The sequence below is a fragment of the Marmota marmota genome, unplaced genomic scaffold, assembly GCF_001458135.2.
Source record: "Marmota marmota marmota unplaced genomic scaffold, marMar, whole genome shotgun sequence".
In the NCBI taxonomy this organism is placed as follows: Eukaryota; Metazoa; Chordata; class Mammalia; order Rodentia; family Sciuridae; genus Marmota; species Marmota marmota.
Window position 1 is genome coordinate 10,967,725 of NW_025999842.1, and position 17,637 is coordinate 10,985,361.

At 43.0% G+C, this 17,637-nt stretch overlaps 1 protein-coding gene across 9 annotated transcripts in view; it reads left to right on the forward strand.

Annotated features, from left to right (window-relative positions):
- Ankrd6 (ankyrin repeat domain 6) overlaps positions 1-17,637 on the forward strand; it is a 189,341-nt gene that overhangs the window by 130,668 nt on the left and 41,036 nt on the right. For 3 of the 9 annotated variants that reach the window (XM_048808567.1, XM_048808659.1, XM_048808609.1), the window contains exon 2: positions 5,241-5,519. In XM_048808567.1, the coding sequence (XP_048664524.1) occupies positions 5,400-5,519 (120 nt within the window). In that variant the 5' untranslated portion in view covers positions 5,241-5,399. Of the gene's footprint in view, positions 1-1,058; positions 1,522-5,240; positions 5,520-17,637 lie in introns of those variants that run through there. The other 6 variants (XM_048808475.1, XM_048808713.1, XM_048808845.1 and 3 more) reach the window with 4 other exon arrangements.

Below are 17,637 nucleotides of genomic sequence, written 5' to 3' on the forward strand. Positions count from 1 at the left end.
GGAAACAAGCCACTCTGCTTTGTGTTTGTGTTGTACTTGGTTTGTCTTTTCTGTCACCTGTTCTTTTGGACCCTAATTGTGGCTTGTTGGTGGCCAGGTGATGAGCTTCTTCAAAGTGAGGATTAAATCACATTCACCTCTATTGTAACTTCACTTTTCTTCCAGTGGTGATCATAGTATTCTAGTAGTGATTGCTTTGGGGTAACTGGTACAAGTTTTGTGTATTGAGAAAAAGCTTGCTGGGTGTGGTGGCCCAGGCCTGTAATCCCAGATTCTTGGGAGGCTGAGGCAGGAGAATTGCAAGTTTGAGACCAGCCTCAGCAACTTAGGGAGGCCCTAAACAACTTGGCAAAACTGTTTCAAAAAAAAAAAAAAGGACTGGGGGTGTAGCTCAGTGGTTCAACACTCATGGGTCCAATCCTCAGTACCAGAAAAAGGTGGGAGAAAAAGCTTTTATTATTTTATTGGCAATTTATTTCCCCATTGGAATTCATCTTCTCTACAATGCACTGGCCAGAGTCCCAGCCCGTTTTGTCCTTGGTATAAGCCAAAGAATGGCCAAAGCAGAATCCTAGTCCATTGCCCACAAGAGCTCTTAGCCTTAGGGGGATAAAGGGTCAGAAGGTTTATGTTGACAGAGTAATTTTCCCATCTCTGGGCCAATGATGCCATCTTTAGAAAAAATAGGGGGAAATGTGTGGATGCTGACTCAAGCCAAAACAAAAGCCTTCTTCCTTCCTATGATCCCTCCAGGTGGGAAGTTTCAGTTGCTTCAACAAGTGGGCTACAAGGGCACACCTGCTGTGTGCCACCTGCAGCACTTGTAAAAGCTTCTGAAGGGTTCCTTTTCTCCCTTCCCCCTCCACCATGGAGACTGTGGAGGAGAGTTTGTAAGGCAAACTGGATTGCAAGCACCAGGGATGGCTGCTCAGCCAGACCCCGTCTCCCGTGTTGCCCAGTCACTATACAGAGCTTCCCTGCCTGGGAGCCCACAAGGCTCCCGGGGGCCCACAGGGGAAGACGTTTTGCTATTATGAAGACGGTTTGTTACAGATTTTGGCCCTTCCTGCATGTTCTCTCCTTTCTTGCATTACTGCTCAAAGAACACAAACTTCGTTTCTCCGTCATCGGAGCATCATTCAGAAACGTTCTGCTGATCTGTGAATCGTTGCCTGGCTCTTCGATCCAGGCAGTGTTACAGGTCCTCTGCCGGCAGGAGGAAGCAGTCCAACAAAATCTGAAGACCCAACACTTTCAGAAGCAGTGATGATCAGGCTGGCAAACCACAAAACCTTGCGAGCTGAATGGATGTCTTATTAAGCGTTTAGATGTAGTGTGGCCAGCGTCGTCAGCAGAGGAGACTAAAGAGGAAAAAAGGGCTTGCAAGCGTTGTGTGGTAAATCACTGCAGACCCACTGGGAGTGACGGCCCTAGGAAGTGAATGATCTCGCCAGCAAAGAATTGACCGCAGTTTTCCAGAAACAGAACATGATGTACAACAGGGAGGACAGACCCCTGGATGTGAGTACAATCCCTTCAACACAGGATTTGGAGCAATGAGAGCAAAGCTAATTATTATGACTGGTGGTGCTGCCTGACCACAGGCTCTGGGGGCCTGGGGGCCGTCTCTGGGCGGGTTGTGCATAATGCCTGTTAGGGACTTTTTTTTGAAGGTCTCCTCTTAGAATATTTTGCCTGTCAGGAGACTTGAACGTAGTGGCTTTGAGATATTGGCACCAGGCAACATTATTATAAATCTGCAAGAAAACGGCAAAAGCAAACCTTAGACTCTTGCTGTGTAAAGAAAACCTATCACATCACAGACCAAGCAGCTGTGTGACCTTCTGGCATTTGTGATAAGAGACAAAGGAATTGGCAAATTGGAAAACAATGATGGGCAATGGGCAGGGAAGAGGGTATTCTTTCTTTCTTAGGCTGAATTCCTTTCTGGATTTGGGGTGCTTATTATATACTTACACTCATGAATTTCTTTTCTGGTTAAAAATGGGCAGCATGCTTGCACTTAAGGTTTTTCCTCCAGAACACTGTGTAAAATGAGCATTGTGACAAAGATAGGCTTGGGGCAGAAGAAATTCCTCACTGCCAGGAGTGGAAAATGTCTCGGATGGTAGCTATCTATTTGGAAGAGGAAGCTCAGATTTAATGAGGGAATGGGGTTGCTACGCCAGGCCCAACAGGTTGGCAGTGGAGTTAACTCATTAACTGCAGGCTGGTTGCCACTTTTATTACACTGTAGGGGGTTGTCCATCCCCTCTTACCCCTTGGCCCTCACCTGGCTGTGTCCTGTCTGACCTGCTGATTTCCAGGCATCAGATGAGAAGCAGAATATCTTCTCACTCCAAGTGAGGGTGCAGGAGGAGATGGGAAGCAGAGAAGACTCAGCTGCTATGATCTCTTCATATCTACCCTGTGTGAAACACCTATAGGCAAATGCTGGAGGTCCCAGCAGTGAAGCTGTTACTGTACTTAAATTGGGAATGAGCTCAAGATGTCCAAGTACTGCTGTTAGCAGACTAGGGATTGGAATCTGGCGTTTTGTTCCTCATTTTGCAGACAGTTTTCTGTGCAACTCTGATGGGGGTTGGGGAGTATCCAGATTATCTTTCTTCCCAGCCCACCTCTCCTGCAAGCTGTTCTATGGGTATATTGGTGGTGGTGGTGGTGGGACAGAGGTGTAAAGAGCATCCTTAAATAGATGTAACTGAAAAGTAAAAAACAAAATGACATTTCTGGCCAATCAAAATTTTCTCAACACTGTAGTGTTTTTCTAGAAAAATTAATAATGAGGGCTGGGGCTGGGGCTTAGCGGTAGAGCACTCACCTCTCACATGCGAGACCCTGGGTTCAATCCTCAGCACCACATAAGAATAAATAAGTGAAATAAAGGAATTGTGTCCAACTACAACTAAAAAATAAAAAAGATATGGGTTGGACATTTAAATGGCAATCGTCTAAACAAGGCTCATTCAGCCAGAAGTTCTTATGCAGGCTGAGAGGCTGAATTTGTTGCATGAGACAGGAGAGTAGAAGCGGAATGGCCATCAATTCACCTGAAGCCAGTTGGACCTTGTGTCCCTTACTGAGGAGACTGAGCAATGTTGCTGGTGTGACCTCGGTTAAGATTGCGGCCAAGGTCTGTAGCCTTAAGAGCTAAGCTATGGAGTAGAATTTTAGGCGTAATTTTTGTATAAACTGAGCCATTGGACTAAAATACCCATTGCATAAAAGGTTCTGGAATGGAATGGGGGGGGTAAGGTCAAATGTACAGAGATAACAAATGGGTAGAATGAAGGAGAGAATGGCTGAGAAAGGAGATCATTTAGGAACCCATGTCTAATGTTGTGTATTTTCCTTGCATTTGGGCCTGGAGTGATTTTGCAATATTTGGGTAAACAGAGCAGAAACTTAGTATAATTGGTTTAAATAAAAAGATGTTGTACTTGTGTTGATAAACACAGATCAGTTCCAAATACTATGACAATTTAGAAAGCATAAAGCCCAAACAGTGTGGCTATAGAAACTTTCAATGGAATTTCTTGCTCCATCTCTGTGTTTTTGAGTCTTAACTTTATTTTTTCATTGACCTTTGTGTTCAGAAATATTTCTGATGCATTCCAAGGATCTGTGACTGTAGCTACTCCAGGCATCCCTGCTTTGGATGTCACCTTCACATTTGTCATGCTTCTAATGAGTCTGGTGAGAAGGATGGGTTTTCCATATTCCTTCTATTTTTCCTCTCCTTGCTACCCTTTGCCTGCATTTTGGGTTAGAGATGAAAAACAATAAAAAAATGTAATGATGCACAAATTGCTTTGTGGGTATAACAATTATCTTTCTAAAGTTACAGTATTTATTTTTGGCTAACACTTTCTGTAATAAAATGCCATTTGTAAAACCCACCATAGTCCTAGCAGAAAGATGTCCTATGTCTGTTCTCTGTGTGGGCCCTTAACCCCAGTCTCCCAAAGTGGTTGACCAGATGACTGCTTGAGCCCAATATGGCCAAGACCTTTCCAAGCCAGGTCAGGGTAAATGGCCTTAATCTCTAGAGACTGAAAGAATTACTGAGTTTGCTGGAAGCAATTGTAAAAGATGCTGGTATCTTCTAGACCTTTAGAATTAGAAGGTGTGGTGTGGTCTGGGTTGAAGAATGGTATTTTTTGGATACAGTGCTTTATTTCCATTTGTATATGTTGATGTTTTAATAAGTGGTTTAAAAAACAAAGAAGTCCTTACTTGTTCTCCTAGCAGGAGTCGGTTAGATCTCTAAGCATCCCTTCTTCTGCCCAAAGAACTCTTCCCCTTTGAAACAGTTATCAGTGGCTTGGGTTTGGTCTAATGGTGACTGGGGTTACTGAGAGGAGTCAATCTTTTAAATCCTGTTCATTTTGGTCATTGGGTGGAAAGAGCTTAAGTTTATTTCTGGTTGCTACCTCTGGACCACTGCCCAGAGTCGGGACTTAGTGTCCTGAAGGTGACTTTAGTGGGCCATTTGTTTTATTTCCATTAAGTGAAGAAGCAACACCATGAGCCTCTCCTGAATAGACAGAGCTGCTGTCAGGTTTAGCATCCATGTGGGTCCCAAGGTGGATTGTTTCGGCAATCTGGAACTGGGAGTCAGCGGAGCCTGTGCCCAGCTCTCCATCTGTTCCAGAACTCGGGAGACTGTACTATTACAGTAAGAACAGGGTAAAGGGAGACAATTGCAATGAGTGCAGCGAGAAAAACCCCAGAGAGAGATCCCATCTGTCACTCTGGGAGGTGTAGTCCACCAACCTCAGCCTGCCTTTGTGAATCAGCAGGCCAGCTGCAGTGGACCCAAAAAACCTGGTCCAGAATGTTGTTGGTAAAGATGCACAGTATGGTTATCTGCTGGAGGTGGGTGTGTAAACCAGCTGGTGTCTGGGAGATTATATTAGGCCTCTTCTACCCAGGACTAAAATGCAGAGCCATCCTTGAAGTCCTGGTTATTCTTCTCTGGAGAATATTGCTGAAGTGGGAGAAAGAGAAAGGGGCTTAGCATATTTTGCCTTCCCCTAAGAAACTCCCTTCAGGGGTTTTGCCATGGAGAGTGTGCTGCTGCACATCCTGTCTCCCTTTGGCTTCCTTCCCTGCAGTGTGCAACCAGCAGAATGCCCTTAAGTCAGAGAAGAGGCATGGTTTCTTGGGTACTTGTGTGTCAGATGACACTGATTACAGCTTTGTTTTATAATCCCTAGGTCCTGAAGATGGCATAGTAAAAAAAAAATAAAACAGAAGGCACCTTCTAATGATCGTGAACATCTCTACCAGTGGATGCCAGCCCAGGCCAGTGGCTTCGTGTTGAGCCGAAGGAACTTGTCCACTGTATTGCCGAAAACCTCTTTCTCTCCTAATTCATGAGCCAGCAGGATGCGGTCGCTGCGCTTTCAGAACGCCTTCTCATAGCTGCGTACAAAGGCCAAGCGGAGAATGTGGTTCAGCTCATCAACAAGGGCGCCAAGGTAGCGGTTACCAAGGTAACAAGAGGAAAACGCTGCAACCATTCCCTGGGAACTAGCCTACCTCTTAACCATTGTCCATAAAACTGTTGTTTTTGATTCACAGCTTTCAATGAACTGGCTTTCGGTCCAGTGACAGGTTTGGGGGAGAAAGGAGGGGTATTACGAATGCTTTCATTGCCATCTTTCAAATGAAATAACTTGTAATTAGCATTTGACAGTCTTTAAAATCATAGCATGTCTTTTTTTTCTTACCTACTTATTTTAGTCAAACAGACAAGAGATCTCTTGGGAGTAGTTGGGACACAAAAGCTCACTGGGCAGAGTGTGTGATAATCACATTAAACAAGCCTCCTAGGGCCAGCTAGTGGTTGGGAAAACCCCCACCGCACAGTCTCACTGTCCCTGTGTACACAGTGACAGCCTGGACCAAATGACCACCACCACCTCTATGGGTTTTGATTTTTATGAGTCAATGAAAAATGAATGGCAAACTATGGAGGACACTGCTTTTCCCTCACCAACAGATGATACCATGGCAGACAAGAGAACATACTGGTCAAAGGCAGTTTTGTAGCAAGGCCAACAAAAGGCAGTCCTGTGCAGTTAGATGTCAAGTTCAAATATACCTGTGGAGGATCACCAACGGTGAGCACTTACCTAGTTTGTAGCATACAGCCCTCTAGTGGAGGTTCTCTCCTCACCACCACTGTGGAAATGAGGAAACTGAGGCACAAAGGGACTTGAGTAACTTGCCCAGGCAAAAATACAAATTTACCCATGGAGTCAGGCTGCTAAGCCCACCCTCCAGGCCACCCCAGAGAGCTGTAGAGATGGAGAAGGAGTTTAATTTTCAAACAGTATCATCTGTTAACATCTAGAGATTGGCCAGCTCACATTTTCAGTTACTCATATATCCTCTCTGTATTGCATACAGGTTTCTAAAAAAAGACGATCTTGAGCTGCTTGTAGGTCACCCATGAAGCCTAACAGTGGGATGCACAGAAATAAATTGTTTATAACTGAATATGGAGTGAGCCTTAACCCTGGCTTCTTGTGATCTGCCCATAGTGTTCTTCAGGACCCAGGCAATCACAAGAGAGTGTATGAACTCTGTAGTTACAGCATGTGCTCACAGGTTTTATTTCTGCTTTGTTCGCTGATTGTGCAAGTTGCTTAGCTTTTTTGAGCTTCAGTTTCTGCAACTGTAAAACAGGTATATAACAACCCTGAAAAGCTAGTAATGATAGCAATAAATTAAAGTACATAATCTGCAAGTTTTTTTTTTTTTTTTTGGTACTGGGGATTGAACCCAGGGTTGCTTAACCACATCCCCAGCCCTTTTATATGCTGTATTGAGATAGGATCTCACTGAGTTACTTAGAGCCTTGCTAAATTGCTGAGTCTGTCTTTGAACTCATGATCCTCCTCTCTCAGCCTCCCAAGCTGCTGGGATTACAGGTGTGCACCACCATGCCTGGCTTGCATCTGCAAGTTTTTAACATAAACTTCATAAGGCCCTGAGCTTGGTTCCCAGTGCTACCATAAACAGCAACAACAATGAGAGCTTAAGCTTACTTCTGTGCTACCTCTGGACCATTGTACTGAGTAAGGACTTGGTGTCCTGAAGGTGATTTTAATGGGCCATTTGTTTTCCTTCCATTAAGTGAGGAAGTGACATCATGAGCCTCTCCTAAATTGATAGAGCTGCAACAATGGAAACAAACAGCTTTACTGAGGTATACTTTACAGGCTGAGAAGCTCACCCATTATTAATTGTACAATTCAGTAATTTCTGGTGTATTTACCGAATTGTGCAACCATCACCACTGCTGCAGGCTGAATTGCCCCACAGCTTTTATATGTTGAAACCCTGGTCCCTGATGTGGTAGAATTTGGAGTCGGGCCCTTTGGGAGGTAATGAGATTTTGATGAGGTCATGAGCATGGGTCCCTATGATTGGTAGATAAGGGTCCTTATAAATAGAGATACCAGAGAGCTTATTCTTCCTCCCTGCCATGTGAGGACACTGAGACTGGGTGGGGGGGGTGCATCAGCAAGCTAGGAAGAGAGCTCACCAAAACCCACATGCTGGCACCCTGATCTTGTACTTCTCAGCCTCCAGAACTATGAAAAATTTCTGTTGTTGGCAGCATGGGAAGACTAATTCAACCACGTTCTAATATTAGAACTTTTCTATCACCCCGGTAAGAAACTTCATAGCCACTTGCTATCAATCCCCATTTCTATCCCCAGCCCTTTGTGGGGTTTTTTGTTGTTGCTACTGAGGATTGAACCCTGGGTCCTTTGTCACTAAGCTACATCCCCAGTCCTTAGCTAAGTTGCTAAGGCTGGCCTCAAACTTATGATCCTCCTGCCTCAGCTTCTCAAGTTGCTGGGATTTCAAGCATGTGCTGCCCATCCTAGCCCATCTTAATTTAAGTTTACAATTCAGGGGCATTGAGTACAATCATATTGTTGTACAACTTGTCACCATCCGTCTCCAGAAATTTTTTTCATCTTTCCAAACAAACTCTATACTCATTAAACACTAACTCCTTATTTCCCCTTCTTGGTACCTGGAACCCACCATTCTACTTTCTACCTTCCTGAATTTGAGTACTCTGGGTACCTCAGGATGTGTGGAATCCTACCATATTCATCCCCTTGTGACTGACTTATTTCACTTAGCACCATGTGTGGTATATAGCATGTTTAGGGTATCATTCCTTACTAAGGCTGATTAATATTTCATTTTATGTGAATATCGCATTTTGTTTATCCTTTCCAGAACCAATGGACACTTGGGTTGCTTCCACCTCTTGACTGTTGGGAATTGTGCTGTATAAACTGGGTGTAAATGAGTGTTTAGGTCTTTGCTTTCATTTCTTCTGGATATGCACCAAAAAGTGGAATTGCTGGATAGTGTGGTAGTTCAATTTTTAAATTTTTGACAGAACTGCTTACTAGTTTCCATGTTTTTGACAGCCTGCTCTCCACAGGGTAAATCTTAGATATGCCACTATCATTGAACATAGATCGAATTGTCAGCTATAATGGCTCCAATCTCCCATTGTGTGGATAAACTGTGGATTTTATTCAGTCACCTCCTTATGAGCGTTTAGGTTGTCTACAAATTTTGCATTCTTTGCTATCATAGAGGATGCTAGGTGTCTTTCAGATTTAGGAGAATATCTGTTAGGTAAACGCCTAGAAAGAGAATTCCTGGGACAAAAGCCATAGTCATTGATATGTTAATGATTTCCACTAGATAGGAGGTAAATGCGTGTGGCCCATCAAGAGTTTTTAGGAATAAAGTTCAATGGATCATCTGGGTGAAGAGCCAGGGCTTGGGTGGGACACTGTCTGAAAGACACATCTTGGAAATGGTTGGGTCAGGGCTTTTAGAAGCGTAGAGTCTGAGTTTCATTATCTGAATGAAAGTTTGAAAATGCTTGGGAAAGACCCAGTTGGGTGTAGGTGGGGTGATTATATTCATCCAAAACAATAACACCTTTAATAATGAAGGAATTTAGGTGACTGTCCCTCAAAGTCCTGTGTGGTATAGGTTTGGTCTCCCCTGTGATGCTGGAGGTGGAATCATTAAGAGGCAGGGCTTAGTGGGCATTCTTCAGATCAGTGAAGGGCATGCCCTTGGAGAGAATGACAGGTCCTCACTTGGACTTCCTTTTTTGCTCTCTGTCCATGAGGCAATTGGTTTTGCTCCACCAGGTATTGCTCCATATGTGTTGCCTTTCCACCAGAGGCCTAAAAACCATAGGCTCACCCCATCGCAGAGCAGAAAGAACTCTTCAGCCATGAGCCAAACCTTTCCTCTTTACAAGTTATCTCAGATATTTGTTGCTGTAACAGAAAGCTGACCAATACAGGTTTCTACTAATAACTGTGCTTTCCAGTATGCATAAACAGATAGCCCCAGGCAGACAGGAATACACTGCCCACTCTAGTAGAAAGGCACCATTTTCATTCAGTTGGGGACCCTGTCCACTTCAAATTATGGGTTTGTGTTTAATAGTAGGACCTACTGCAAAGGTGTGGGTCAGAACTTGGGTTTCCCAGCTTGTTTTGTAGTCATTTCCTTTAAGCTCACAGTTCCCAGGAGGTAGGTGGGGGAGAAAATAGATGTTTACATGTAAAGGGGTTGATGGCCAGTGCCTCATTGGAGGGTTCTTCTTCCTGCCAAGGAGGGTGTAAGACACCTGAGAAATTAAAGTCTAGAATAACTAGTGAAGAACAAAAGACAAAGAATCAAATATATTTTCAAAAATGGAGCCCTGGTAGGTTTAGTCCACACAGGAGCTGGAATTAGACAAGGCAGAATGGCTCCAGCAGTTTATTTAAGGGGGTTCATCAAAGGCAGGGATGAGATTTCAGGGGTGGATTCTTGCTTCATGCTGTCTTGAAGTCAGCAGGTCGATTGGCATCTTGGCAGGTCACCCCATCTCTGCTGTGTGGGACCTTTGGCAGAACCAAATACGGATTCATAATGTGTCAGGGCAGTTAACCAGAAGGAATGTCCACTGGTCATTCCCAGACACCAGATGTTCCTATTCAATAGACTCGATGCATGGTGGACCACACGCAGCCCATGGATGGCTCACAACATAGAAGGTTGCTAGTCGGGTGAAAACTTTCACTGGAGAATGTGCTGTAGGTCATGTGCTTTTTCCAGAAGACTCTATGCACTAATTTATTAAAATATATAATTTCTTAAAAATACTTAAGTTAGTAATGACTTAATAAGCAGTTACAAAGCTTTACTAATCTTTCTCCCATGCTGTCTCCTCACCAGGGTTTCCCATCTGGAAGGCAACCTGTTGCCTGTTTCTTTGAGATGTTTCCCTACTTTTCTCTTTTTCTTTGTACTGGAGATTGAACCCGGGGTGCTTTCCACTGAGCTACATCTCAAACCTCTTTTATTTTTTCTATTTTGAGACAGAATCTTGCTAAGTTGCTGAGGCTGGTCTCAAAATTGCAATCTTCCTGCCTCAGCTTTCTGAGTCACTGGGATTACAGGCATGCACCACCACACTCGGCTGTTTCCCTCTTTTTATACAAATTGTGGAATACTATACATACCCTTCTTCACTTTTCTTTATTTAATGATGTATTAATGATGTATGGATGAACCATAATTGATGTATCCAATCCCCTATTGGTGGACAGTTAGGTTGGGTTAATCTTCTGCTTTTACAAATTACACTGTAGCGACTTTTTTCTGGTGTCTCTTTGCACAGTGTGATGATGTTTGATTTCTCTAAGTGGCACTGCTGGGGGAGAGTGTGTGTGCCTTTGTAATTTTGATAGCTACAGCCAAATCACTCTACAAAGTGGTGGTGCCAATTTACACTCCATCAGCAATGTGTGAGAGACCCGTCAGACACTGGCCCAAGGGAACACTGGCTCTCTTCCTGACAGCTCCCTCCTCCCTCTTCTCCTTCATTTGAACTCATCTTACCTTTCTAGCATTCTCTCTGGGAGCTCTCTGCTGTAACTGATTTGACCTCTGTTGGGTCTTTACTCCCCTTCACTCCAGCATGAGTTCCATAGGATTTTCTCTGGGTTGTTTCTGGGGCCAGCTGCCTGGGAATTAGAGGAGCAGGGAAGTGGCTAACGGAAGGGAACCCCATCTTTTTTCTCCCCTTTCTTGCTCTCCATTCATAAGTGGATGGAGGGTTCTCACCCTTGACAGTGTGAGACTTTTGATCTGACACCCAGGTGTCCCAGTGTGTCCTTGGCAGGAGGGCTGGAGCCCGCACAGGGCTGACACAGCCCCTGATTCTGCTCCAAGCTAGTGGATCCATGTGCTCCACCGAGGAGTTGTATTCTGTTTGAAACAAACAGGGCGTTGAGGGCATATAGTTACATATATATGTAACTATATATATGTAACTACATAGTTACATGTCAGGCCAAACAGAGCATCTGCTTTTATTTTTTTCTCTCCTTCAGTGCTGGGTATTAGACTCAGGGTATCATACAGGGTAGGTGGGTGCTCTACCATTGATTACGCCCTAAGCCCTAGAACATCTGCTGTTCTATATTACCTATAAGTGTTCCCTATGGGAAGAAAATCTCAACTGGGAAAACTTGGTCTTTTGTAGTCTGTCATCAAAAATAATTGGGGAGGGGCTGGGGCTGTAGCTCATTGCCTAGCATATATGAGGCACTGGTTTGACCCTCAGCACCACATTAAAAAATTAATAAAAATATTGTGTGTTCCTATACAACAACAAAAAATTAAAAAAAATGGGGAGCCAGGTGTGGCAGAGCACACCTGTAATTCCAGCAGCTCCGGAGGCTGAAGCAGGAGGATCATGAGTTCAAAGTCAGCCTCAGCAACTTAGGGTCTCACTAAATTGTTTAGGGCCTCACTGTCTCAAAATAAGAAAAAGAGCCAGGGATGTGGTTAAGTGTCCCTGAGTTCAAACCCTGGTACCAAAAAAAAAAAAAAAAAAAAATGGGGGAAATTTGACTTACCGTGGCAATTCTGAGTGACAGTTTTAAAATGAAGATGTGTTAATGGTTTCCACATTAATGGGTTCAATAAAATCTTAAGATGTTCAACTAGTTCAAAGGGAAATTTAAAAATTGCAAATATGTAGGCCTTTAGAAAGCAGAAATTTGCCTATTATATGTAAAGCTGACCAATATTCCCCTGAATCTTCACTGGACACAGGTATTTGGATCACCATCCATGCTCTACAACTTAGAGTTGTAGAGTAGCTCAGAGCAACAGAATAGGTAATGAAGTGGAGAAAACTTCCAAGTGGATGGTCATCTATGATGGGATAATGTCCAGTCATGTGGGTGTATCCCCCACCCCCATGTTTAAATTTAAACTTTTTCCTTCTCATACTGAAACCTATACCTCTTAGACACTAACTTCTTACTGTCCTCTCCCCAACCTCTGGCAATACCATTCTGTCTCCATGAACTTGCCACTCATTTTAAAGACTTTCTCAATTTATATTTACCTAGAATCCCTTTTGCCATCTGCATCCCTGGCCAGGTTATTGGCCTCCTTGGCCCTTCACATCCTGTCTGTGAAGTGGCAGAAGGACACCTTGCTTGGGGATTCATGGTGAGGATTAAATGAGGTAATCCATGCCAGGTGCACAGTGTTGTGTCCTCCAGGATGAAGAAAGGACTTAATGGACAGCAGGGTGACTGTTTCCCAGCCTGGGACAGAGGCACAGACTTTCTTCTCCGTCATCCCTTCTCAGTACTGACTATAGGGTGTGGTCACCTATAGAGCCATAAAATATATCAATGCCTAGAAAATATCCCATGGCCCAGGCACATGTCCAGAGGCTCCGATTTAATTGGTCTGGGTTGTGGCCTGGGCTTGGGGAGTTTCCAGGCAGATGAGGACCACACACTGCAGTAGGTACTCCCCTGCAGTCTCAGCCTTGCCTGTGGTCAGGACAGCACTCTGTATGGAACACTGGGCTAATCACTGTTTATACATCTGGAAGTTATGTAGCTCTTTGCAGAATGTCATGGAATATTCCAAATGTCAATCCAAACTAGAAACAAGTTTACTAGCAAGAAATAAAAGTCTGAATTATGGGAATGCAAATGTATGCTGTGAATTATTATGTGGCTTATCTATGAGACAATGCACAGGAAAGTACTGGGTCAATAATAGTCTCAAAGTGTTAGCTTGCGATGAGGGTGTTGATTAGGAAGCACTACTGTGACTCATGTTTCCAGTGAAGGTAGGTGGGTGCCCAGGAGGTGCTCTTTGGAGGAGGGAGAGATGGCCCCTCAGATTGAGAGGGGCAATATAAGAATTGATGTGGTGGGTCTGATATGACCCCTGTGTTGGCCTCTGGGGAGACACTCTGAGGTGAGCGAGCAAGCTTCAAAACTGACCTGAGCGCCTCTCAGGAGAGGCTGCTGAGGTGCTTTTAAAGTAGAATACAGGAGTTGGCCTGAGTGTCTTAGCTGCCATCTCTCCTGCCCCCTTCCCTGCCCACCTGGAATTTTTAGGAGTGCGCAGGGCCTTCCCTGTGTGCCTTCCTGCCCTCTGTGGAAGGTCTGACTTAGTTATAGTGGTTTTAAGTGGGGGTGAAGGTGGCTCTGCTTGCCCTTCTTCCCCAGCTCTGGACAGGCCTGGTAGGAACGTTTCCCAAAGGCCCAATGGAACCTAGGTGTTGGGTCAGGGAGCCATCTTGCCCACCCCCCACCCAACACATACACACACCCTTGCAGTCTGTCAGTGCTGTTGATATTCTATGGCTTCAGCAGTTTGAACTTAAAATCTCTAACCATACAACTGAATGTTTTTGTAACTCACAATCTAAATATCAGTAGAAATTTTCCCAAATCATGGAAGTCCTAATTCCTAAACTCCCCAAAGTCATATGGGTTAGTTGGTCCTAACCACTCTAAATGAGATGTTACAATGTTGGGGCACAGCTGGTATCAGTATTTTAAAGTCTTCCCTAAGTATCTATTTTTTTCCTGAATAGCATGTGTTGGAGGATCACTGGTTTCCAGGCCTGCAATCAGCATGTTGTTAGACTTCCAAAGCATCGTTCTCCCAACCCACGTTCTGGAAATGAAGATGCCAGAGAGGAAGGGAGCTTTAGGAGTTGAGTTGCCCACTTGGGGCTCTGCCCAGAGCCAGCCCAGGTGGTCCCTGGTGAATCTGCTGTGTCCTCCTTAGTTGTTTCCTCCTTTCTCTTCAGCTGTAATGACTTGGGTTTCAGAAAATAAATTAAGCCAGGAACTTGTTTGGAGACTGCAAATTCTTTCTCAGCAGGCCTGTTGGTTTGTTTCCAGTGGAAGTTGGCTGTTGCATGTTTGGGTTGTTCTAAACCAATGATAGGGTGTGTGGTTGAGTAGGCAGAGCTGTGCTTGGTCTGCATTTAGCCCTTGTTTCCATTAAGTCGAGCAGTGTAGAAAGAGAATTGTACACCATGATCGGAGTGAGATTTATTCCAAGTATGCAATGCTTGTTCAACAGCAGCCAGTACAATCTACATATCAACTGGTGTCTTTTTCTTTTTTAATATTTTTTAGTTGTAGCTGGACACAATACCTTATTTTATTTATTTTTATGTGGTGCTGGGGATTGTACCCAGGGTCTCACATGAGCTAGACAAGCGCTCAACTGCTGAGCCACAGCCCCAGCCCCTCAACTGGTGTCTTAGCTCAGGCTGCTATAACAAAATGCCTCAAACTGTGGGGCTGAAACAATAGACATTTGTTTTGTACAGATCCTTGTATGTGGAGGATGGGAAGTCCCAAGATCAAGGTGCCAGATTCAGTTCCTAGAAAGGACACGCCTCAGGTTTAGAGATGGCAGCCTTCTCTTTGTGTTCTCATCTGGTAGAAAGCAAAAGCTCTCTTCTCTGTCTTACCTTTCTTAAGAGTGCTGATCCCATCATGGGAGCCCACCCTCATGACCTCATTAACCTCCCAAAGACCCTACCTCCAAACAACATCACACTGGGGTGATGTTGGGAATTTATTTATAGGTTTCATAGCAATATTGGTTCACGATCATATTGCAATTTTGTGGCGTGCCTTCATTTTGCACATAGTCAAAAATGTGTCTAAAATTGTTTTGAGTCTTCCTCCTGGGCATATCTTTTAATATGGAAATGTATTTAAATGAGGGTACTGGTGATTTTTGCATCAAGGGGTTGTGATCACATGCTAACATTGGTTTTGATGTCGTCTGTCTTGAACAATGGATGTAGTTGGGGAGGGCTTTTTATCATTTGTCTTAATCATAAAGCACGTGGTGCTACTGTCACTGGTTTAAACTGTATAGTCATGCCTGAGTGTTATAAGTAATTTAGAGACTATTTAAAGTGTACAGTAGGGGGGGTGGGGTTGTGGCTCAGTGATACAGTGCTTGCCTAGCATGTATCACTGAGGAACTGGGTGAGATCCTCAGCATTTTATAAAAATAAAGATATTGTGTCCATCTACAATAAAAAATATTTTTTAAAAGTATGCAATATGGGGTGGATAGGATTATATGCAAATACTGTGCCCTTTTATATAAGGGGCTTGAGCATCTGCGGATTTTGGTATCCTTGGAAGGTCTTAGAACCACTCTTCCATGGATAACTGAGGAAGGACTAAATAATCATAGTAACAGATATGTAGGAAAAGTTTAAGACAAAATTCAACACTCATTTGTGATAAGAACTCTCAGAAAACCAGAAATTGAGAACTTTCTCAACATGATAAAGGGTATCTGCAAAATTCCTACAGCTAATATTCTACATAATTGTGAGAGATGAACATTTTCCTGCTAAGATAAGGAATAAGGCAGGGATATCTGGTCTTAATAATCTCATTCAATATAGTTCTGGAAATTCTAGCCACTACAATAAGGAAAGGAGGAGAAGGCATTTAATCTGGAAAAAAGTTCTAGAGATGAATGGTGGTGATGGTTGAACATTATGAATATACGTAATGTCACTGAATTGTACACTTACATATATTTTATCACAGTAAAAAAATCCCAAAATATTGACCCCAAAAGAAGCATCTTAGTCTAATTACATAGAAAAGATTGGAAATGCAATCAAAGATGGAATTTTTGAAAAGGTACTAGGGTCACATAGTCTCACAGCTGTTTTATATTTTAACATCAAGCCTAAAACAAAATGGAAAGTTAGATTTGTTTTACAAAGCCAGCACAGCCTTTATACCCAAACCAAGTAAATAGAAGAGAACAGGAATTATATATGAATATAGATATAAAAGTTCTTAACACTAAACTGGCATAGTCCCAGCCAGTTCAGGAGATAAGGTGGCAGGATTGCTTGAGACCAGGGTTAGTTCAAGGCCACCTGAGCAACATAGCGAGATCCCCAACTCAAAACAAATTAACATTTCCTGATAGAATGTAGCACTTATCAGAGGAATAATAATACTATGACTTAGGTCTGATTCAGAAATGGAAGTATGGTTCCTTAATTCATTATACCCACAACGGAAGAAAAATACATGATATTAGCAGTTGCTGAAAAGTCACTGATTCTTATTTCTGGAAAGGACAGTCCTTATCTCCCATGCACAGTTCTTCATGCATTGAACCCCCAAGCTTTGTTCTGTGGATATGTCAACCCATTGAAAACATAGTCCACTTTAGCTCCCTGGGAGGGACAGCAAAGCCATTAACTTATGCCTTATCACTTAGGGACAAATGTACTATAGGAGTCAATGGAATCCTTAACAGCCAGTTAAATCTCTGGTGGACCTTTCTAGAAGCAAACCCAGTTACTGTGTTATCTCAAAAGGAATTCTCTTATTAAAGGAATTCTCTTATTAAATCTTTTAGTAGTAGTTGATTACTAAAAGTTTATTACCTCTCCAAATTATTTGATTATTTTTATTTTACGGGAATGTCCCAGTATCCCTATCCTTGTAGGACTGGAGTACTACCCCCAGGACAGGAATTACTATCTGCCCCACTACACATTACTTGTTGTTAGCTCATTCTTCCCATCTGAAATTGTCATGGATCCTGCCTGATTTTTGTCATTCAAGGAACTTGCCCTTGCTGCTGCTTGTCACCTAAAGTCTGATTAAGATGTGTTGTGTCACTCATCCAAGTAGACAAAACACATTTCTGCTAAGGAAAGAACAGTCTGGAAGTTACTTAAACTGTAAGTTATTTTTAAATTTAGTTTTACTATTTATTTTTGCTTTTCTTTGGCCTATGGTACTTTTTCTTCCCCTATTTTTTTTTTCTGAATGTCTTTATAACTTTGTTGAATCATAGTCTGAGAAGAGTTTTTAAAGTTTTCTGTTCCCCATCCACATCCTTCCAGGCAGTTGAAACTCGGGGAATACGATGTAGGATAAAGGATCCCCTAGGTCACTCAGGAAAGTGGGATTCTTTTGTCATTTAGGACTTAAATGGCCAGGATTCTAGCTCTTGCAGTTCTGCCACAAATGATATTTGAGATCCTGAGAACTCATTTAACCTCTGTTGGCCTTACTAACTTCATCCAAATTAAACTCTCAAAGACCATGTTCCACTTGAATATTATCTTCCTAAAATTTACACTTATGTGACTAACCTTCTACCATTTTTGCCTCTTACCTTGCTTCTCCTTTGAAGCTACGACAAGATACATTT